The sequence below is a fragment of the Cotesia glomerata genome, linkage group LG3 (assembly GCF_020080835.1).
Source record: "Cotesia glomerata isolate CgM1 linkage group LG3, MPM_Cglom_v2.3, whole genome shotgun sequence".
NCBI classification, from domain to species: Eukaryota; Metazoa; Arthropoda; class Insecta; order Hymenoptera; family Braconidae; genus Cotesia; species Cotesia glomerata.
Window position 1 is genome coordinate 182,875 of NC_058160.1, and position 22,334 is coordinate 205,208.

Sequence of the window (22,334 nt, forward strand, 5' to 3'; positions counted from 1 at the left end):
GTATCTGTATCTTCTCTGCTCGGTACATCGTATCAAACGACTCGGTACCATAGATATATAAAAAATATACAGAAATATATAGAGAGTAAGAAGCCAGCCGGAAATGGATGGGTTTCGTTATAAGTTATAAGTGTAAGTAAAGCCGTTGATCGAGATTAGAACCGAGCCGGTGTAAGGCGCATGGTGCATCAAGAACCTGTTCCGTTTTATCTATATCCAAGAGTATGGTATTATATCGCGACGGGAGGTGGCACACACCTTTTATTTGTCTCAGTGTCAAGTGCTTATATCAGGGGCTATCCTCCAAACGTTTTTAGGTCGCTATATAAAGACAACAAACAATATATAACGGCTAATTCGATCCATCAAATCCACTCTTCATTTTCTTGACCTCACTCACTCGCTCTGTTACTCCACAAATCTCGTAACAGCAGCTGAGAGCTGTTAAAAAATTTATCTAAAAACTTACCCAGCTTCTATATCTATTACTTACTAGAATGGACTCGATCACGTACTGGTTCAAGTTCGCTTTTTATTTTTATTTATTAGGCTTTATACTTTTTTTCTCATCTCCATCGCGAGATTTTCATTCAATTTTCGACCTTCGCGGGCTATTTAACTTGCACGAGGACGACGAGGTACTTAGATTTAAGTAGGTCTTCTCTTCACTTCATAAATTTGGGTTTTAAGGTTTTAGTTAGCAAAATACTGGGTGGTAATTTTTTTTTTTTTAATGTGTAGTCGAGAAAAATTAAATATTTGTAGTAGAAAAATAGAGTACAACAGAACAGTAATTTAATAAAATAAATATAATGAAAATAAAATAAATAGCGCGTATTAATTGTGAGAAATATTTTCAGTGTAAAAATTTATTGAAAACAACAACGTGACATAAAGCGAATAAAAGAATGAGCCCGTTAGCTTTTATGTTATACGAGTTATTATTTCGTCTGCATGATAATATAACGATGAGATAATTCAAAGGATTAATTTTCATAGTAACCTGGATTCAACACTGTAATAATGGGGAATTAGGATCACGAGTAAAAGAGACACTTGGCTTATATTGTATCTATGTATATATTCAGGTATACATTTACATGTACATCTTAACATCTATACATCTATACAGTGTTGAGTCAAGAAAAAGGTCGGAATGATTGAGAATTTATGGGAAGTAAACCTTGCTGTTCTTCCCTCAATCCGTTACTAATCATAATAAAATTAAATGTATTATTCAATTTTTTTTTTTTTTTATCCTATTCGTTTTGTTTATTATTGCATCATCAATCACTTACTACTTTTAATTGATCTCCACGCCGGCTTTTTTCGGGGATTCCGTTCTATTCTGCAGAATCATATCCTTCATAATACATTTTTTCTCATGGCTAGGAATCTACTCGTCATAATGTTTAGACAAAAAATTTTTTTTATGTTTCATGAAATGGATACTAATTATTATTAATAATTTTTGATAATGCTATTTATAAAAAAGTGGAATTTTTTTTTATTGAACTATAGATATTATTATTTAAAATAGTATAATTTATAGAATGTTATTATTCTTGATGCTAAATTTAACTTATATTTGGAATAAAAAAAATTACTACATGACTGAATATTTATGATCGAGCACCAAACTTAATGGTGCAAAGCATCCGGTTCTCAATTTTAGTATTCAATACAATCGTAAGATTGACCTTAGAATAAATGACGTCATGAGATTCGGCTTCCGTAAAATTCAGTATTCTGTGCAGTTTTTTCAGTTATCGCAATAATTGAACCGTGTAACACTTAAGAATTCACGAGAATAACTTAAAATTTTTCTTTAAAAAAACATTATATTGATAATTCTCTATGAATTTAGTTATTTAAATGATAATTTATAATAAAAAAGAAAGGTAAGGAGAAAAAATGACTTGATAAAGATGAAATTGGATGATAATGTGTGTTTAAAAAAAATGTGTAACAACCTATGTGTACAAGAAAATATGAAGAATCGAATGAGAATAGTGTAATACTGGTTTTAAATAATATAAAACGAGAGCAAAAGTGGTTGGGGATTTTATGAGGATAAAAAGCGGAGAATTTTATGTGGAATTCCGTAGAGTGTACTCCATAAGTCGGTACGCTTAGAACTTAGTTAAATGTGTGTAAAGGCGAAAGGAGAGCAAAAAAATAGTTAAAAAGAGGAAGATGAGGATGATGGTGATCCTTTGGTGGAAGGTAAAGGTGGATCTGGATAGACGGAGCTGAGGGAGATGGAAACTCGATCAGAATCAAACCGATCTCGGGCTTGGGATGAGACCAGTGTCTTTTGTGCGATGCATCAGTAGTGTCATGTAAGTTACACACAGACAAGAAGTTTAGCCGGGATGGGATGTAATGCCAACGGGAATTGCGATGGACATTGAAGAATTGCGGGAAAGACAGCATTCATGTCAGAGTTATAGTGAAAAGGAAAGGAAGAAATGAGATAGAAGTAGAGATCAACTGAAAATAATTCCTTTTTTTTTTTCTCTCCGTTAAAAAGTCTATTACATCTTTTAAAGAATTTTATGGCTCTTAAACTTTTTTCCCCCAGCAATGTTATTTTTATTTATTTATTACGGGGATCCGGAGATAAGAAAATAATTCGACTTTATTTAAATACTTAGATGGGATTACTTTCTTTCAATAGGAATTTTAATAAATTTAATCGTTTCACCTTTTTAAATTTCAAATAGTTTTAATTCAAAATATTTTATGCGAGAAAAAATTATTTTTTATTGTAATAAATTCTTTGGAGCCTGAAACAATTGCAAATGCAATAAATAAAAATTGAGGTCGAAACCTCCCCCTCAAATAAAAAATAAAAAATAAAAAATAAAAAAATAAAGGACAAACGATATGCATAATTTTTATAAATTTAGTCCTTTAGTTTGCAAGGTTTGAGAATCTTGACCGTTCGTTTGTGAGGATCCTTTCGCCAGGGTCTGTGCATCTCATCTTGATTTATCGCTCGACATTTTTTCCTTCAAGACTTTTATTACGTTTTAATCCGACGCATATTTAGCAGCTGGAGAGATTGAACTTATACATATACTCACATACATATAATATAAAATATATAAGACCAAGTTTGATCATGATAACCCTTTTCGAATGGCCACTTCTTTTACCTCGCGGTCGCGATCACGTAAATGTATCTATGTATGTATATGTGTGTACTCGGTACGTATAGTAAAATACAAAAGGAATAATCGGCAATTCTTACGTCGATTCAATCAGTATTATTTTTTACAACAATAATTTATTCATATTAAATTTTTACTTACCCTGTACCCCTGTACCCCTGTACCCCTGTACCCCTGCTGGAGCGAGCTTTGTTTGTACATTATTAACTTATGGATTTATACGATAAATCAAATTTATATACGTACAATTATTGTGTTGGTTTTTTGTAACCCCGGTCGCGGTTGTAGTGTGGAGGATGATGAGGGACGTCCATCTTTTTGAAGGCTTGTAATTGACTGAATTAAATTTTTTATCACATCGGTATATATAACAAGTTTGGATTTTCGGTTCAGCAAGTCCTGCTGTGTTGATAAATATTTTCATTCTTCAGATTTATCGTGTCTTTTATTATTACTATCATGTATCAAATACCAATTTCATTTTGTTTTATTTCTTTCGGCTTTGTCGCTTAATAATTGTTGGTCGCTTAATAAAAAACTTTGAGAGTGATTCATGGGATTAATTAGGAGTGGGATTAATTAAATTTTTTCTTTTAATTTTAAATATTAATTCTTTAAATTAATTATGCAACAAACATAATTATATGAATGAATAAACAAAATGAACAAAAAATTTTATTGACTTTAACAAAAGTAATTAATAAATAAAATTACATAAGAGATTAAAGTTAATGAATATTAAGTTCTAATGCGTCGATAATCCTTTGGAATGTGGCGTCGTCGAGTTTGAAAAGCGTGTCGCTAATATGACGCTTTCTTCTGCGAAGGAAATAATCCTCGTAGTCATCGGTGGTCGAAGGATTAACCTTGGCGTAGTAAAGAGCCGCGAAACCGCTGTATATGAGGAGCGCAGCGGTGGCAAGCTGTCGACAAAATACATTAACGTCCGTTATGCCATTTTAGACTCATAAATGAACTCTTTCTTTCTTTCTTCATTTTCTCAACATTTATTATTTCTTTTTCTTAATCATTCACACTCTATTGTTTATTATCGGGTGCGTTGCAGTTGTGCTTTGTGCGACGCAAGTTAACCAAAGGGCCGTGCATTTTAATCTCGCCGCAGCCCCGGGTCCCTTGCACACACACACACACAAGTTGTTAAATATATTTAAATGGAAATAAATAATAATGACGAAAATGGAGAAAGAAGAAAAAGCATTATTATACTTATATCCTTGCAGGGTTTAAATTGCATATTATATTATTATATCGTGTACTGAGAAGTAAAACTTACTTGAAAGACAGCCCAAAATTTGTAGCTCCCTTCGTTTATGAGGAAGTCGTAATACCCGCCCCAGTACTCTCCTTTCGACTCTGCTAGAGATTTTGAATCCATATCTCCGTCCACGTCCATCTGATCCATATCTGCTTGATCATCCTCCTCCTCTTCTTCTTCATGATCATGATCGTGATCATGATCATGATTATGATTGTGATCTTCTCCACGTCTATACGCTCGCGATTGTCTAAACAATAAATCATTCTATCACCATCAATTACAGTCATTACTTTCAAAAATAAATTTTCGCGATAAGGATAAATTTTTAGTACTTTAACTTGACAGCTAATTATTTTTTTTTTTTCATATACAATAATTCTTCTGTTTTCGATAAGTGAGAGAATCTTTAAATTTCTTCCGGGAAACTTAAGCGCAATTTGTATGCTAATTGTTGTCGTAATATGTATTTATATTTAAACAAAATTTGGCCAAAATATTGGGTACAAGCGAACCTTTTACAGTTTTTTATAAAATAAAATATAAGTGAAATGGGGCTAAATTATAACGTTCAAAATTTGTGTTGGTAATTGTTTAGTTTCACGGTTTAAAATATTTCAACCGATAGAAAAAATATTAAGAATTTTTTTTTTTTTAAATATAAAAACATACCTATAAGATTCAGTGGTAGCTACATTAGTACTTTGAGTGGTCATGATTGAACTATCAGTCTTAACTCGAACAAAATGAACATAAACAAAAAAAAAAGTCATCAAACAAATCTTCATTTTATCACCGCAAAAAGTGTCTCGGTGTCAAAAACAAGATAAAAAATAAACTATCCCGGTAATTGAAAGTTGGAAAAATCAACATTTAATTAGATTAAAAGCTCGGGACTTATCTCTCGCTCACATTGCGAATCGCGTTGAAAAATAGCCGGTAGTCCGTTAGCCGGAGGAATGATGATTTTTGGCTGAACCCGATAGCCAAACTGGTTACTTCCAGTGCGGTCACTTGTCAAGTAATGCCACTCGATTTAGTGTAACTGTAACTAAGGCTAACGTTAAGCAAATGATAATGTGCTAACCAGTAGTAATTGTTACAGATCGCGGATTTCGAAATCTTTCTTTCAGTTATTACTACCACTATTATTATTATTATCATTATCGAGTTCAAAGTCAAGTGTCGATACTCACATGTCTCTACATATTAAGATTTTTAGCAAACATTTTTTACCAACTCGTCAAACAACTTTGGCCCGCGTTTGCGTTCGAGTTTGGTATTTTTTTTGTTATTTTTATTATTTTTTTCTTACATAAAATATTATCTTCTTTGAATTACGGGTTTTAAATATTATTAAATAAATTACAAATTTGCCGTGTTAAACTTGTCAGAAATTATAAATAATTATTGAAGCTAAACTTATATTTTTTATTTTTTGAATTCCGATGAAAAAAATTAAACTCAAAATTTTATTAATTTTTCTATAAATAATTTATTTAATAAATAGTTACACAGGTAAAAAAATTTGACAAACAATTATTTATTTTTTATTTTTATTATTAGAAATAAATTTTTCAATAGACTCGAGAACTCTCTGAGTAAGATCAGAAGTATAATTATAATTATTATTATTATTATTATAATGAAGATGTCTCGCGCCTTGCGCGGCTTCCGCGAGGTTCGCAGGGAAGTTTATTTTGTGTCTGGCGACGCTCTTGAGAACAAGTGCGGCGATGTAAATGATGAAGTAGATGCTGAAGTACAATGGGAGGTACCAGAGCTTCTTCCCGATGTAGTAGTAAGAGTACGGGCGCTTATTGAGACGTTGATCGTTGATCGGTTCCTCGGTGGTGGTGGTGGTGGTGGGCAAGTGGTGGTGATAATAATCGTCTGGCGGGTGATCGTAGATGTACTCGTGTGGGTATGTCAAATCGGGAAAATTCCCGTGACTCCGATGATCTTCATCATCGTTATGGTTATCGTTGTTGTTGTTGTCATTATCATTATCATTATCATTATCATTAGGTAAGTATGGGTCGTTAGGATCTATGTACGATGGCGCTGGTTGATAGCTAGGTTTTGACGGGAATTTATCCAGATAACTTGGATAGTTTTTTATTTTATCAGGTTGTAATTTATATGAATCTGGTATCTGGAAAATTTAAATAATAATCGAAATTATTTTTAAAAATTTTAAATTTAAATTTTTATTTTTATAATTAAATACGATATTTTCAAGTTAAATGACTTAATTAAAAGAATCTAAAGAAGTATCCCGCGAATAAAAAAACAAAATTAAGAAATAAAAATTAATGAATTCACAGCGATAAAACGTAAAAAATAAAAAATAAAAAAAGACATCCACGACAGAGCAATAAACATGTGAATCAGCAAGCATGTCTTTATAATTATAAGATCTATATTACCTTTGAATAAGAATCTCCAGCCATAGAGAATCCATCATCAGTAATAGAGGGCAAATTATCGTGATCATTATTATTCCCATTGCTGTTTGCTATTTTAAATTTATTATTATTATTATTATTTTTCGGCACTTTATCATCGTCTGGAAACTGATAAGTGTTTGAAGAATAGCTTTGAGGTAACGTGGCGTAACCACCGGAAGAAATAGAGGGTGATGAACCTGAAACTGATGATTGAGAGGCCAAAGAGCTCGACGACCCTGGACTGCCCGACGGGCTCTGCAGTTTTACCGCCGAAGGAACGAATCTGTCCTCAGCTTGTTTTTGACGCTTTTTGCCGTCTAATTTCGCAACCATCTCCTTGTCCAAGGTCGAGTATCTGTCATAGATAATTAAGTAATGATAATAAAAAAATAAATTATATTTATTATAAGTATTATTGTAATTAGTCTCACTTGTGTGAATAATCGACAACTTCGCCGTCGTAAACTTTGAGATGTTTTGCGGGATGGTAGACCGGTGAGAGATTCAAATTTCGCGGCTCACTGGCGCTACTAGCGCCGTTGCTAGAAACTCTTGAGTATCCGGAGATTTCGGGAATCACCGACGCGTACGCCGACGCCAGGGTGGCCAAACTAAGCAGCAGCGAGTTCACCATCCTAATGGAGGTTCTGTGACTCCTTTATGGACACTTGGCTTCCCTATATAGACTCGCGGCTCGTAACTGTACCGAGTTTTATGTGTGCAATATTAAATGCGCTAAATACTCGTAATCATAAACAAAGACAGTCTAATTTTGTCGGTAAACTTTAACCGTTATCATAATAGTATTCATTTTTCAGAGACACATTTATTTTACTCGGGACTTGTGCCATTTTAGGTTTTTAAAAAATTTTAATTTTTTTTTTATTTTTATTCAATAAAATTATTTACATTTATTCGATAAAACAACAACCTTTATATAATAATATATACAATAATAAATGAATTAAAACAATAAATGATTGAACATAGTCATAATCTTGGGTCAATAATAATAATAATAATAATAATAATAACGATCTTTGATTTTACAATACTGAGCGCTCTCAGAGTTGACTAACTTATCACTTTATCACATATATAACATAAAACATAAAAGATATTATAACTGGTTGCATGTCACGTATATTGAGTATCATCCGGAAGTACCAATATCATCCACCACGATGAGAAAATTGTATCGTAATAGTCTCATCAGCCTTTGCAAGACGCCTAGCTCTAACAACCTCAACGTCGTCTATTTCAGCACACACACACACACACTCATACATTCACATATTCTTACATTCTCACACATTCTCACACAAGTAATTCCGATCTAAGGTAGCAAGCAAGCGACTTACAATCACAAATCAGCGTAACAATTCAAAACTTTTATTGTACAATATTTCTTCACTTGTTTTCTTCTTCCGGTACTTTTTCGACAGTAACACTGCACTGACTGTTATCACCGTAATAATCATTCTCGAACCCGGGATTCGTTAATCCCTCTTCAGTAGCAATCTTATTCAGATTAATCTCATTGTTATTCTTCGGCTTGTTCTTCTTCTTAATCTTAGGCTTCTCTTCCGGCAGGGGCTTGATAATGTCGACGTTCTCCTGCGCTTCTCCCGCTTCGGCAGTCTTATTCTTATTCTTCTTCTTATTCTTATTCTTAGAGTCAATCGTCTTTGAATTAGAATTATTATTTAAATTTAAATTTATTTCTTCCTTGTTGAAGCCTCCATTTTCGCTGGCCTTGTTTTTCGAGTACTTAATATTGATGTTGTCATTTTTTCCCTTTTCTGTAATGGCCAGCCCGTTTTCGACGGACTTTTTTGGGTCTTTCTTGACGATGTCATTACCCTCGACTTGCGGCCGCTTGCGAAGATAACACATATTGAAGATGAAGTATATCAGCCCGCTTACTAATGATACCACCGCGAAGATTTGATAAGTTGGACGTGTTCCTACTGCTTTCATTATAAATCCACCCATTAGACTACCCGCGCCTTTTCCTAAAATTTTTATCGTTTGTTACTTTAATTATTAATAAACTATCTTGCGATTAAAATTATAAATGATAGACTTACCGACGCCGTAATAAAGCCCACCAAGTAGACCTTGGATTGATGAGTCAGTTGTTGTCGTTGACAGTTTGGCCGCGTACGTAACAACCGCGGTGAAACTTAGAGATGTTGTTACCGATTCCAGCGCTTCAAAAATCAAACTGTGCCAAGGGTTCCAAATTAATGAATAACCTGTTAATTTTAAAAAACATTTTTAAATCTTTTTATATTTTATTATTAAATAATTTAAATTTAAAAAATGATTGCAATTTATGATAATTATAATTATAATTAGCCTTGGCTGTGACACTTGTAATCATACAGGAATGCACAAAAGTTATGTCATAATAAAATAACAATAATAATAATAATAATAAATTACCGAGTAAGCGAATTGCATGGAAAATAAAACCGATGAACAATACATTTGCGTGACCAATTCTTTTGATAATCGGGCCAGATAAAACTAGCAGTGGAATCCCGGCTATTCCTCCAACAGTTATTGTGATGCCCATCAGTGACCTTGAACCTCCTAGATCTTGGAGAAACCAGAAGAGGAAAGACTCTACGTAACCCCATGCCGTTCCTAAAAAGAAAAAATATCATTCTTCATTTATTATTTATTTCATTTTATTTCTTCCCGCTGGATAAATTTTCTTTCTTTTTGAAAATAAAATTATTTTAATAATAATTTTTAAGTATAAATTTGAATATTACATTTTTTATTATTATCTTTAAACCACAATATTAAAAACAAATACCAAACAAGTTAAATAAAGTAAATCGTTCGCACGTGTGAACAACAATTGTCAAATGATTTATGCGTAATAAAAGTTTTTATTACTAACCATCTATTTGATTAAAAAAGCAAATAACAAACAATGAAGGATAAAGAATGAGCGAAATGAGTAATTTCGGAGGTCATTACACACAACCTTCAAGAAGGATTATTATTTTGTACGGACGTTACAGCGTTTGAACGCGGTGTTATTGACACATCCGTTTGCGTCACATTTCAATTATATGAAACGATGGATTGATGGAAGAATCAATATCTTTATATTTAATATTTTATTCCAAACTATTGATTATAATTTATAATAAATAATTGACAAACCTAGCATGAAGCAGGCCAGCAAAAGAGCTACTATCTCGACGTTTTTCAATACAGTGATGACGTCGCTCAAAACATTGTGGGCCGGTGACTTGAATTCGAGGTTAATGGCGAGCATCAGCCCACCCGTTACCACTTTGAGACCCGCGTAGAGATAAAACGCCGGTCTGTAAAAAAAAAAAAAAAAAAAAAAAATACAAGTAGAAAATTTAAAATTGAGAATTTTTGATATTTTGGGAGATATTTTTACCTAAAGTCGGTGTACTCTTTGCCGGAGCTGGCATAGTCAATTAGCATTCCTGATAATGGTGATGATATCATACCACCAATACTCCCATAAATTCTTTGCAGCCCATAATCAGCATTTTGCTCACGTAATATTGCGATAACTGCACCTTCGAACATCGCAAATGCTGTACCGCCGATTATACCTGCGGGTTTAATGAGCGAATAAGATTTTTATTTATCTGCTAATGTAAAATCCCGCCCGAATTATCAATTTTTGGTTATTATTTTTATTTAATTCGTGTCACTAATGTCAAAAGAACATAAAACAAATTTTTTTTTTTGCTCTTTTGAAATTAGTAACGCAAATTATTTAATTATTTTTAATAAGATTTTTATAACAATTTTAAACATAAATATTAAGTTTTATGACAATATAAAATTAATTTGCATTTTTTCTAATCCCTAAATTTATTTATCGAGGAATTTTTGTATGAATTAACACGTATTTAGTAAATATTACGTAGAAAAATATATTAAAACAACGATTGTATAATTCTGAGATTTATGTTTTTAAATAAATTATCATGACAATAACTTGTTTTTCGAGATCATAAAAGTCGCGAATAATAATTAAACATCTATAATAATTTTAATAAAAAAATATAATTGCTAAAAAATTAATTTAAGCTATGAAATACAATAATTACAAAGACTAAAAGAAAAAAAAAAACTTACTTATAAAAACACGAATCGCCAAATAGAACCAAAACGTCAATTGAACATTGTACTCAATAACAGTGTCTTTGTTAGAGCAAATATCCTTTCTCGGCGCGGTAACAATGCACCGTTCGCTGCACCCTTTGAAATTCAAATTATTATGAAAATTAGAATCCCCGTCGACAAACACCTGGGCAGAAACCCTGTAAGGTCGATTAGCAGATTCGCATTTCGCAAGATTCCATTCCGAGCCGCTGCTCAATTTCTCCAAAATCAGCCTCTTTCTTTTCTCCAGAACGTCCAAATCAGAGTCCGCGAGCACTCGGGCTTTCCCGTTAAAGCCTCGGTCATGGGGGTCCTAAAAAAAGAGCCTAATTAATTTTGGCTATCAATCTTTATTTTGACCGTCCACTTACTGGAGATATTTCCGTGGGAGATTGCTTAAAGTTACAGACAGTTCTGTCAGTAGTGGTGTTTGTTTCTGTTTCTAGGTGGTTTGAGGTGCGACAGGTGAATTCCAAATGATTATCGGTGGGAAAGAATACCGTGCTACGTGATAATTGCCGTATGCACGAGTTGTAATACTCATTGTTTCTAAATGTACGGTGTTCCATTATTTCACTTTGTGTCATTTCAGTCTTTAAAATAATTTATTTATTATTAATAATTATCATCATTTTAATAATTGTCAAAATTATTTAAACTATCTAAATTAAATTAAAAGAGAAGAAATTTTGAATCAAGTAAATTATTTTGATTAAATAGTTCAAGATTTTTCATCTGTAATCAAACAAATTTTAATAAGTGTTGATTATTAAGAAGAAAGGAAGTTTGTTTGTTAATTTAACTGAAACCTTTGAGTTTAATTAAGAATAATTTGTAAAATTGGATACTAAAATTACTTACAATATAGCAATTTTATCAGCATAAAAAAATCTTAATGAAAATTAGAGGTCATAGTTTTTTCAAATAAAAAAAAAACGAATCAAGAAAATTGTTTTTAAGAATTTGACAATTTTTTTTTTAATTATCCAAAATTTTTTCCTAGTTTATTAATAAAATCAATAATTATCAAAAAAAATCTTTTTTTTTGTCAGTATTTTAATTATTTACGACTCGCATTGATTATAAATGAACTTGACCTCAAGTTTAAGGTAATTAAATCTTAATTACCCAAAATCTGATTTACTTTAAACAAACAATGATTGCTTAAAAAATTTATATTTAATTAAATAAATAAAAATAACGTTATCTTCTTATAAATATTGTGATAGTAAAAAATATTAAAGCTGAATAAATATTTGGAAAGTTCTGAAAAAGAATAATATTGTACTAATCGTTGTGGTAATTTTACCTGATTGTAATCATTGAAAGGCCTTTTATAATGAACGCGGTGAGAGGAGGTCTCGTTATTGTAGTTGTCATAGAAGAACTCGACGGAATAAGCCTTAGCCGTCAAAATATTGTCGAGATGAGTCTGATTGTGCAAGTCAACGTGGCAAATGTAACCGCAGCTCTGTACTCTCGCCATTATATCAGGATTAACACGATTATCACAATGATGATTCATTTGATTAATCGTAATTATTATATTACTATCATTTCTAGAGCAGCCTAAATCCATTACTAGTTGGTCTGGATACTTAACAGTGACTCTCCCGACTGGAACTAGCAGCAGTAGAAGCGCGGCTGCGCCTCCCAGTGAAGAGAAGAACGACAGCATTATCTAAATAATTTTTATTTATTTCTTCACTCAATTATTTTTTTATTTTTAATCTCTTATGAGTTTCCATCTTTTACCTTGAAATTTCCTATTCGATCTGCGACGACTCCAGCGACCGGTGGCATCACAATTGCTATGAACGGAGTTACCGCGCTCATAATTGCCGTTTCTTCGACATTTATTCCGAGTTCTCTCATGTGTATCGTCAGATAAGGATAGAGCACGTACAGCGCTGATTATAAAAAAATTTTTTTGTTTTGTTATTTTTATTTTAATTAACTTAGCAACTTTTTAACATATTCAAAAGAATAATTAGCAATAACTTACTTGACGCTTGGACAAAAAATATAAGCTTCAATGGTAGTAATTCTTTTTGACGTAAGTCCTTGGTGATTCGCCGAAAGAAGCTTCCAATCAGCAGCATTTTTATTTTTTTGTTTTTTTTAACAAATTTATTTAACAAAAAAAAAGAAAAATAAAAACAAATCAACGTTTGTATTTTTGGAAAAAAATTTTCCTCTGATTAAGTCATTATAAAAATGATAAAATTATTATATAAATCTCTTCACGGCCTTCATAAATCTGCACTTCATAAATCTGCACTGTTTAAATCTAACACTGTTGCATAATGTGTTGATTAAAAAAAATTTTTATTAGTATTTATATTGAATTATAACACCTCTTGCGATCGTCGATTGATTGACTTGTTTTTTGGTTTTCAAAAATTGGGTGGTTGAAGCTCAAGAAGAAATAAGTGGGAGGACTTTGAGTCGATAATGAATGACTGGGAGAAAATGAGAGTGAGTTTGCAAGCGCGAAGTACGCGAGTCGATGTCATACTTGGAACTGGCTCTTAATATTGCCGATCCACCGTGTCGACGACAAGAACGGAAGTTAATTTCCTAATAAGCCAATGAGAATTCACTTATATCTTTTTTGTTGTTACTATTATTATATTAGTAGTATTTTTATTTGATATTGTAAACTGATTGCTCTTTGTATTAACGATTGTGTTCGATTTTTCATCAGATGATCCTGTAATAACATTAAATGCTGGTTTCGTATATCAACCACATTTAATTACTCATTCAGTATTGTTTTTCTTTTCTGTCTTGGATTTATCTCAAGAGTAATTAATTTATTGTTAATTGCTTAAGTCAAGATGAGTTTTGATATCTTTATTAAATTTTTCTATTTTGAAATATTATTATTATTAAATAAAAAATAATTAAAAATTGAATCACAACAAAATGTGTAATAATTTATGAAAATTTTTCACATATTTATTTTGTCATCGGAATGTGTGAAATACCACAACTATCATAAATTTTTTTACGTTCTTATGCAATAATAAACATACATTACGGCTTTGTTTTTTTTTTTTTTTTTTTTTTTTTCCTCTTAGTATTACGATCAGAGCAATTGTTACGATACATTTTTTTTTCAATAGCAATTATACTGCCGAGCTGATCTTGATTATTAACTGTGACTTATGAGAACATTATACCTTATCAGACATTAAAATTTTATTTATTGCTCACCATTAATCCATCCATATTTATTTATTTGTTTTTATTTATAAAATTACAAAAATTATTATTTAATCAAACACTTCATTGATGTTTTTATTGACCGTGTAAATTCTAATCATCCAGGATGCGGAAAAAATACTCTACCTGTAAAATGAGTCAAAATAATTTTATCAGTACAACCAATTGTCAATATCAATTTTACAATCAATAAACAATAATTACCTCAAGCAAGCCATCTTCTGGTAAATCCGAGCAATGAACAGCGTTTTGAATTTTAGTCTTCCCGTACTTGGCTCTCAGAGTATTCGGCCTCACTTGTTTCCCAATTTCCTGTAGACATTCAATAAATATTAAGTAACAATTCGACCGGAATAAAATTAAAAAAAAAAAAAAAAAAAAAAACAATACCGGATCCATTGGACCACAAAATTTTCTAAACTCCACTGGGACATTTATCTTGGGATCCTTGTAAGTTATTTCCATGGCCACGCAAGGCCCGGATTGGAACTCCGCCACCATAGCCTGTTACAAAAATAAATTTTCGAAATTAGTTACTTTTAAAAACTTTTTCAGCGACGGAGTTTTACTTTTTTAAATTAAATAAGTGGATTACGGGCCTTGGCTTCATTGAATAATTATTCCAATTGTCTTATTACTGCATTAATGTTAATAAAAATATTATTTGGAAATATTGCTGGTACTTGTGCTTGTCATTTTTATAATTTACAAAAATATTTTTATTTAGAAAAGTTTTTTTAACATACCCCGTGGTCTGCCAGCACGCCTTTGTACACTTCGAGGAACTCTTCAGCGATTATCGAATCAATATTGAATTGCTGGAGCGCGGATATTGTGTAACCGGATTTTTGAATATCTTCTATAATGTTTCCTTTTAAAAGATTCATTTATTTTTTATAAATTATCGTCCATAGTTATCATAAATAAATATTTTTTATCTCAGGAATGTGGACAAGATAGGATCATAATAACAAATTACATTATTATTTCTGCAGAAATAATAATGTAATTTGTTATTATGATCCTATCTTGTCCACATTCCTGAGATTAAAAAAAATTTATTTATTATTATTATTATTATTATTGATTTGTAATCAATGATTTTATTTACTTACCGATTAAATCTTCTTGTATCGCATGAGGTTTTATTATACAACAAGTACAATTTTTAGTGGTCGCCGTGTTTTGAAATTTGTGTTTTTTTAGTTTTGAATTTGGGAAGAAATAATTAAGTTCCTAATTAAAAATCCGATGATTAATTTTATTCACTTGTATAGATAAATTTGTTGTTGAAAATAGCCGAGGACAAATAATTGAGCCAAGAGTATTATAGAAGGAATTGAATGAAGGTAAAAAAGCCAAGTACCTGTTCAGCAACATCAATATTCGGTGACCCATAAAACAAATCATCCTTGGAGTCTTTAGCAAAACGCTCACGCAATGACACTGGCTTTCCCAAAGTGTTATCACTCAAACAAATTAATTCATTCCAGCGGTTTATGGCATTGTCACCTATTAACATTAATATTACGACTGGTTTTGAAGCTAAATAACATTTCATGCGTCTAAGGAACATTCAAAAATAATTACAAATCATAATTAATCATTGTATTCTTTTGAGTAATCATTTAATAATAATCTTACGGGTTTTTATTGATTTTTTCAACGTCACATTCTTCCAATCTGCACATTTTAATGTTTGCGATGTGAAGATTATGAGCGGTTATTAGTCTCAATATTTCTCCCAGATTATTCAGCAGTTCAGGTCTTAGTAAACCAAATGTCCTTCAATATAAAAATTTAAATTATTCAATTTTTTAAAAATTAAATAGTGATAAATTTTTAATTTAAAAAGAAATCAACAAGTGTTGAAACTTCAGAATTATTATTATTATTATTATTATAAAAGTTTTTTGCAGTGACATTTTTAATGATGACACAATTGATTATTTAATACATACGAATTATTAAATATTTGTTATTATAATTTAAAAAATTAGGTTGCAACCTCGATTTATTTTTAAGTGTTAAAGTAATTAAATTTTTTTTTTTTTCTATTAAAAATTAAAAAAACTATAAAGTTCTTAACAAGTAGTAAATAAAAATATATTACTTTTGCATTGTTTTACTCAATCGGCTTCTAGTTGCTTCATCCGCAATGTCAATTATCTTCATCGGTCGAGAAAATATCGTGACAACTGAGCCGATGAATAAATTTTTGAAACTTACGCCTTCGCATTTTGTCCTCCGAAGGAAAGTTTTCTTATTTTTTATGTCAAACTAAAAAAATATAAAAAGTTAACAATAAGCACTTGGAAAAATTTTTTAAAATTAAAAATAATAAAAAATAAAAATTTCTTACCAATTCAATAGTATTATCACCAGGAAAAAAGTACAAATAAAATTTTTTAAGTAGTCCAGCGGTGTTATCAAACCATTCCGCTTCAAAAATACATCTTTCCGTAGTATCTGACATTTTTCAAGATATGCATCCACTTGATAATTAAAAAAGTAAATTTCTTATTAGAACGTTACCATGGAAACGTCAAATGACATTTGTAATTACAATGTTTACTACTTAGACTGACTATTTATAGTTACCGTGTCGCAACAGCTGATTATACTGATTATGAATGAAATTTTTACTGCTACTAACAATGTAACAATGAGCTGTAGTAACACTTGGCACCATCTACCGGATTTCTTCTGTTCTATTTCTTCTTACTCCGCTGATAATTAATTTTTTAAAGTTAGCGCTTAATCCTTTGTTGATACAAAATTAACATAATTATAATAAAATTATGCATAAACAGTTATTTAATATTTAATTACTCTACTTACAGAGCTTATATAATTGCAGATTAAAACTACATAAATGCATAATTAAAAAAGTATTTTATGTCTGTATAATTATTAGTTTATGTAATACTATTTGAAAGAAAGAAAATTGTTGTATTTAAACAATTATTTTGCAGTTAGAATTAGCGATAAATTTTTTTTTTAATTGTTTGAAAACAAAGTAACCATTAATTTTGTTTTTTATTTGACGGCTGGCCCATTTAAAAATATACCAGCTGATTTTCTTGTTATATAATTTAAGAAGAAAATAAACATGTTAAAATGGAGTTATTAAAAGGAAGACATAATCGTAAAAAAATGAAAAAAAAATTACCTCTATTAACAGTATTTTATTTTAAAGTCTTAAAATAAAACTAAAAGTAAATATCGACCAAACAGTGACTAGCAACAAAGTCGATAATATATTTACCGAATTTAGTACCAAGTTCAGTAATGATTTGTGCTCGATAAAAAGAAGATATAAAAATAAAACTCTTTTTAAAATTAATTATTGCGTAGCTATTAAGGAAGAAATTGTTAAAATAAAAGCAAAGCATTAAATTTGTTTGCATTTACGAAAAAAAAAAAAAAAAAAATCCATTATCGCTCAGTAATTTGTTAAAGGAAAATGCGAGTTGGACTATAAAATGGAATCCGTGTTATCAATTTAAAAGCTTACCAACATTTATCTATTTATATACAAATATATAAAAAATTTATCTAGACAAAGGAAACGATACTTCTTTTACGGTTTCGTGTTTCGCATTTTGTCGTGAAGTGAATTAACAATGAGACTTCTCAAGTTTTTGCTGCGTTACTTTCCGCCAGGTAAGAATTTATTTCATTTATTTAGAAAATTAAAACGCTTCAATATTTAAATTTAAATTAAAGGAATTGCACTAGAGTACATTCAAAGTGGAGAGGTGAAGACGAAAATGATCGACTTGCTTGATCTTGACGCCAAGTAATTATTTTTGAAATAATAGATAGTATGTGGTGTGATTGAATTTCCCAATTAAAATCAAAGTCAAATTTTAGGACTGACATAAAAGCGCTGGCATTGAGGATAAAAAATAACGAGCCGATAATAACGGACAGTGTAATGGAACAATTAGAGGAGACATTATTGAAACTCCAATCAAAAGTTTGTGACGACAGCGTCAAGCATTATTACAAGTACAAGACACTCAAGACCCATTTGTTGCCGCTGACTAATATTTCATTTGATAAATTAGGTAAAAGGTATTTTTTTATTACTCTAAACAATTTAAAAAAAAAATTGACTAATTTATTTAATTATAAAATTATTAATTTTGACAATTGATAGATGCCTGACGGGCAGCTATGACCGAACTTGTAAAGTTTGGGACATTGACAGTGGAAAGGAGCTTCTTACTCTCGAAGGCCATAAGAATGTAGTCTATGCCATGTCCTTCAACAACCCGACTTCGTGAGTTACTAAATCATGACGATAAAAGATAAAATCGATAATCAATAATCCATAAATGATTGATAACTGATTGATGATTCATGATCGCTCTATGATCATTCAAATTAGCGACAAAATATTGACCGGATCGTTTGACAAAACTGCGAACCTCTGGTGCTCAAAAACTGGCCACTGTTTTCACAAATTTTGGGGCCATAACGCAGAAGTTGTTGCTGTTAAATTTTCACCCAGTCAGTTGAGAATCGCCACCGGTTCTATGGATACTACTTCGAAAATTTTTCAAATTGACACAGGTACAATTAATAAATTAAGTCATTGAAAAAAATGAATAAATAAAAAATTACATTTTTAGGACAAGAAGTCGGAACATTGAAGGGCCATTTTGGTGAAATTATTTCTTTACATTACAATAATGATGGTAATCAGATAATTACTGGTTCATTTGATAACACTATCAATATTTGGGACACCAGGATATTCAAGTAATTTATTCAATAAAAATAAAATTTAATTAAGGAAATTATTATTATCGCACTATTTATTTTAGAAAAATTACAAGCCTGGTAGGTCACAACGGGAAAATATCAAACTGCCTGTACAGTTTTGACTGCCGACTAATAGCGTCATCCTCTCTAGACAACACCGCTAAAGTCTGGGACGTAAGAATGTGTTCTTGTGTTGGAACTCTAACTGGCCATGAGGATGAGATCCTAGATTTGGCGCTAAATAACCAGGCCAGTAAATTAGCAACCGCTAGTTGTGACGCTACGGCGCGACTTTGGGACATAACTGGAGATTTTCGGGAGCTTGTTGTACTCGAAGGACATCGCGAAGAAGTTTCCAAGGGTTTTTATTTATTTATAACAAGAAAATAACTCTTTTAAGTTAATCAAGTAAATTAATTATACAAGCAAATAACAGTTTGTTTCAGCCCTAACGGCAGCAGTATATTGACTTGTTCGCTGGACAAAACAGCGCGATTATGGTCAGCAGAAACTGGCCGGTGTATGCAAAGTTTAGCTGGACACACAGATGAAGTCTTCAGCTGTGCATTCTCTTATAATGGTGACACGATAGTCACCGCAAGTAAGGATAATACATGCACCATATGGAGGTGACTGGATTGGTTTCAAGTATTATCTTGAATATTATATACCCTTGTTATTCATTATATCTACCTTATACCTTATTAATTACCTGTTATTCCAGTTTGTCCTCATTAGAAAATTCTCGTTAGTCGTTTATCATTAGCAATAGTTTGTATTCATTATTCATTATATCATATTATAATTATATTAATTATTAACCTTGCTCTGTAATTAATTACTTATTTAACGCGCGGATTTAAATACTGATAGATTTTTTAATTGTCCACACATTTTATTAATTTAAAGCCACTGTAATTATTATTGCAATATGCGAGAGTATGTTGACACTGAATGAGTGGATTTTTATAATTGGGTTTGTTATTTTATTTATTTTTAATCAGTCATACTTGTAATAATTTTCAATAATAAACTATTGAATTTAATGATTGCGGTGATAAAGAATGAAAAACTAATAGGTAAATTAAAAAGAAAAAAAAAAAATAGAAATTGTAAAAAAAGAAAACACACTTGTGAAATAATTAAAAAAAATTAATAGATAGATAAAATATATAAACATCAACAGAGTGACAGTAAAACAGCAAAATAAATAATAAATATTATTGTGAAATAATTGTGATAGAATTAATAATAATAATAATAATAATAATGTTATTTTGCTGCTGGTATTATTTATTAACGTAAATAATCGGCTAAATATTAATGCCATAAGTGTTTTAATCGGCTGTAGATAAGCTGATTATTAGTTTTGAGGTCAATCTTTTTATACGATTACAGATATTATAATTTATATATGACGGCGATTATACCGATTATCATCATCATCATCATCATCATCCCACTTAATATAAATATAAACAGGAATGTATGTACACATAACACATAACTACACTATAATTGTTATTCAAATCAAATAACAATATTAATAATAATAATTATAATTATAATTATAACAGCGATGACGATAAATTTGATATATTTATGTGCGGATAATTAAATATAAATTGAATTGGAATTTTTGGAGAGCTCGCCCGTGTGAGGTCGACAGTTAATTAATGATAAACATAACACCGATATTAATTAATAAATTTTGTGGATTTGACAATTCAATTTATTGAATTAAATTTGTTGTTTTAATGATCATTGTGTTGTTATTGTTATTGCGGTTATTTTAAATAATTTATAATTAAAATACATTAATTATGTAAAGAATAGGGAAATAACTAGAAATAAAATTAATGTCGAGAATTTTCATGATCATCGATCGTTTGTTGTAGTATGCAGTATTTTATTATTTCGAGTGGTTGTTTGCTTCTGATATCGTGATCTGAGGTCAAGTGATACTTGTCAAGAATCCCTGGGGGTCTGTAAAATATTATATTTTCATCGGAAATCATTTATAAGTGTCAATCAGTAATAATACGTATTTTTTTATTTTTTACAAACATTTTAAACGTAATTATTGGAATATAATTCAAAAATTTATTTTAAATGTCAAGACTTTTTTAAAAAGTAAATTTTTATTTTAAATTATAAAATAGTAAGTTTAGTTACAAACTGTAATACATTTTCTCTATTTCATCATTACTTTCTTCAAATAATCAATAAAAGAAAATTGACTTCAATTTTTAACTTGGATTATGATGAAATATTAAGTAAAATTTTAAAAAGTAATATATACTCTTTATGTCGTGATATTAAATCTATTTATCCATACAATCATTATTAGTAAAAATGAATTGACGTCAATAGATATGAAAAAGTCGATTATTTTTCTCATAAAAATAATCAAGTTGAATAATATTTAAAATAAACAGTAACAGATAACTAAAAAAAATGTTGTGTGTTGCATAAATAACTGATGATAATAAAGCGGTATGACTCCAGAGTGATTGATTGAATTTTGAACAGAATGTAGAAAGTAAAGGGACTGGATAGAAGCGTGGAAAAAAGAGATATCACACCATCGAACTAATGTATACAAAATAGTGTATTAATCATTCTAACTGGCAGCTCAAGTGTGATGTAACATTCAATATGTATCATCTGTAATCTTTCTCTACCTCCAAACCATACGTATAATATTCATACTCTGTATTATATATTAATCAATCTCTTATCATTGTCATTAACTCTGATAATTATTTCTTAATTTATTACTCTCGTCATTTCATTCCAATAATTGATGATCATTGATCAGGTATCAAAATCATCCGTCAATTTTATTAATTGTTTTTTGAATTTGACAGATGGATAAAAAAATAAATAAAATAAAATAGAGAATTGAAATAATTAAAACAAACAAGCTAATGAAAATGAAAATTAAACATTGAACTTAAACCTTTCTAAATTCCAGCAGCAGGTGAAAAATTAACGTGCGTGTTAACAGATCAACCGGTTAAACTGGCTGAAGACATGTATTATATACAGTATATATATATATAATAAATATAAAGAAAGAGGGAGAAATGGCCTCGCCGAGCAATTAGAGCATTTAAATATCTGCACCGGGTTATCGTGGTAGTATCCTTAAACTACTTGAGTAGTTATAAAATTTTCTTAAACTTAAAAACTTACCACCACTTCAATCGCCTCTTTCATTTTCACATAATATATACTTCTGATGGATTATATTAGTTA

At 30.4% G+C, this 22,334-nt stretch overlaps 5 protein-coding genes across 8 annotated transcripts; 1 reads left to right on the forward strand and 4 right to left on the reverse strand.

Moving 5' to 3' along the window:
* Window positions 1–3,880: 3,880 nt before the first annotated feature.
* Window positions 3,881–5,581, reverse strand: LOC123261835. The gene is made up of 3 exons (XM_044723674.1): window positions 5,125–5,581; window positions 4,471–4,702; window positions 3,881–4,099 (listed from the first exon to the last, which is right to left on the reverse strand). The coding sequence occupies exons 1-3, from the start codon at window positions 5,238–5,240 to the stop codon at window positions 3,905–3,907; spliced, it is 543 nt and encodes a 180-aa protein (XP_044579609.1). The 5' UTR covers window positions 5,241–5,581; the 3' UTR covers window positions 3,881–3,904.
* A 194-nt stretch (window positions 5,582–5,775) lies between these two features.
* On the reverse strand, window positions 5,776–7,759 carry LOC123260441 (uncharacterized protein DDB_G0283357-like). The gene is made up of 4 exons (XM_044721542.1): window positions 7,334–7,759; window positions 6,882–7,257; window positions 6,039–6,607; window positions 5,776–5,782 (listed from the first exon to the last, which is right to left on the reverse strand). Exons 1-4 carry the CDS (start codon window positions 7,534–7,536, stop codon window positions 5,776–5,778), a joined length of 1,155 nt encoding a protein of 384 aa, XP_044577477.1. The 5' UTR covers window positions 7,537–7,759.
* Window positions 7,760–8,272: 513 nt separating this feature from the next.
* LOC123261834 lies at window positions 8,273–13,658 on the reverse strand. The gene is made up of 10 exons (XM_044723673.1): window positions 13,078–13,658; window positions 12,828–12,982; window positions 12,382–12,753; window positions 11,444–11,665; window positions 11,046–11,385; window positions 10,333–10,513; window positions 10,086–10,249; window positions 9,351–9,554; window positions 8,993–9,160; window positions 8,273–8,917 (listed from the first exon to the last, which is right to left on the reverse strand). Exons 1-10 carry the CDS (start codon window positions 13,172–13,174, stop codon window positions 8,313–8,315), a joined length of 2,508 nt encoding a protein of 835 aa, XP_044579608.1. The 5' UTR covers window positions 13,175–13,658; the 3' UTR covers window positions 8,273–8,312.
* A 635-nt stretch (window positions 13,659–14,293) lies between these two features.
* LOC123261301 (nucleoside diphosphate kinase 7) lies at window positions 14,294–16,971 on the reverse strand. Of its 3 annotated transcripts, none has more exons than XM_044722884.1 (10): window positions 16,902–16,971; window positions 16,663–16,795; window positions 16,414–16,580; window positions 15,945–16,085; window positions 15,667–15,865; window positions 15,416–15,536; window positions 15,047–15,171; window positions 14,691–14,804; window positions 14,505–14,612; window positions 14,294–14,426 (listed from the first exon to the last, which is right to left on the reverse strand). In XM_044722884.1, the coding sequence occupies exons 2-10, from the start codon at window positions 16,774–16,776 to the stop codon at window positions 14,394–14,396; spliced, it is 1,122 nt and encodes a 373-aa protein (XP_044578819.1). In that variant the 5' UTR covers window positions 16,777–16,795; window positions 16,902–16,971; the 3' UTR covers window positions 14,294–14,393. The 3 variants fall into 3 exon arrangements, with proteins under 3 accessions (XP_044578819.1, XP_044578818.1, XP_044578817.1); XM_044722883.1 differs by having other exon boundaries at window positions 16,879–16,929; XM_044722882.1 differs by having other exon boundaries at window positions 16,663–16,923.
* Window positions 16,972–17,681: 710 nt separating this feature from the next.
* On the forward strand, window positions 17,682–20,818 carry LOC123260697 (dynein assembly factor with WDR repeat domains 1-like). 2 transcript variants are annotated; one of them, XM_044721960.1, is made up of 8 exons: window positions 17,682–17,966; window positions 18,030–18,102; window positions 18,177–18,380; window positions 18,466–18,588; window positions 18,697–18,881; window positions 18,941–19,070; window positions 19,136–19,434; window positions 19,510–20,818. In XM_044721960.1, exons 1-8 carry the CDS (start codon window positions 17,927–17,929, stop codon window positions 19,704–19,706), a joined length of 1,251 nt encoding a protein of 416 aa, XP_044577895.1. In that variant the 5' UTR covers window positions 17,682–17,926; the 3' UTR covers window positions 19,707–20,818. The 2 variants fall into 2 exon arrangements, with proteins under 2 accessions (XP_044577895.1, XP_044577896.1); XM_044721961.1 differs by having other exon boundaries at window positions 17,950–17,966; window positions 18,166–18,380.
* The last annotated feature ends 1,516 nt before the right edge of the window (window positions 20,819–22,334 follow it).

Excerpts from the sequence above, each read along its gene's own strand:
- LOC123261835 (XM_044723674.1), bottom strand. The coding sequence starts at position 5,240 with ATGAAGATTTGTTTGATGACTTTTTTTTTTGTTTATGTTCATTTTGTT. Across the intron at positions 4,703-5,124 it reads GCTACCACTGAATCTTATAG|ACAATCGCGAGCGTATAGAC; the intron begins GTATGTTTTTAT and ends TTTATTGTTTAG. Across the intron at positions 4,100-4,470 it reads AATTTTGGGCTGTCTTTCAA|CTTGCCACCGCTGCGCTCCT; the intron begins GTAAGTTTTACT and ends TTTTGTCGACAG.
- LOC123260441 (XM_044721542.1), bottom strand. The coding sequence starts at position 7,536 with ATGGTGAACTCGCTGCTGCTTAGTTTGGCCACCCTGGCGTCGGCGTAC. Across the intron at positions 7,258-7,333 it reads GTTGTCGATTATTCACACAA|ATACTCGACCTTGGACAAGG; the intron begins GTGAGACTAATT and ends TATCTATGACAG. Across the intron at positions 6,608-6,881 it reads CTGGAGATTCTTATTCAAAG|ATACCAGATTCATATAAATT; the intron begins GTAATATAGATC and ends TAAATTTTCCAG.
- LOC123261834 (XM_044723673.1), bottom strand. The coding sequence starts at position 13,174 with ATGCTGCTGATTGGAAGCTTCTTTCGGCGAATCACCAAGGACTTACGT. Across the intron at positions 12,983-13,077 it reads ATTTTTTGTCCAAGCGTCAA|CGCTGTACGTGCTCTATCCT; the intron begins GTAAGTTATTGC and ends TTTTATAATCAG. Across the intron at positions 11,386-11,443 it reads CTCCCACGGAAATATCTCCA|GACCCCCATGACCGAGGCTT; the intron begins GTAAGTGGACGG and ends CTCTTTTTTTAG.
- LOC123261301 (XM_044722884.1), bottom strand. The coding sequence starts at position 16,776 with ATGTCAGATACTACGGAAAGATGTATTTTTGAAGCGGAATGGTTTGAT. Across the intron at positions 16,086-16,413 it reads TTGAGTAAAACAATGCAAAA|GACATTTGGTTTACTAAGAC; the intron begins GTAATATATTTT and ends TTTATATTGAAG. Across the intron at positions 14,427-14,504 it reads CAGAAGATGGCTTGCTTGAG|GTAGAGTATTTTTTCCGCAT; the intron begins GTAATTATTGTT and ends CTCATTTTACAG.
- LOC123260697 (XM_044721960.1), top strand. The coding sequence starts at position 17,927 with ATGAGACTTCTCAAGTTTTTGCTGCGTTACTTTCCGCCAG. Across the intron at positions 18,103-18,176 it reads TTGCTTGATCTTGACGCCAA|GACTGACATAAAAGCGCTGG; the intron begins GTAATTATTTTT and ends GTCAAATTTTAG. Across the intron at positions 19,071-19,135 it reads TGGGACACCAGGATATTCAA|AAAAATTACAAGCCTGGTAG; the intron begins GTAATTTATTCA and ends TATTTATTTTAG.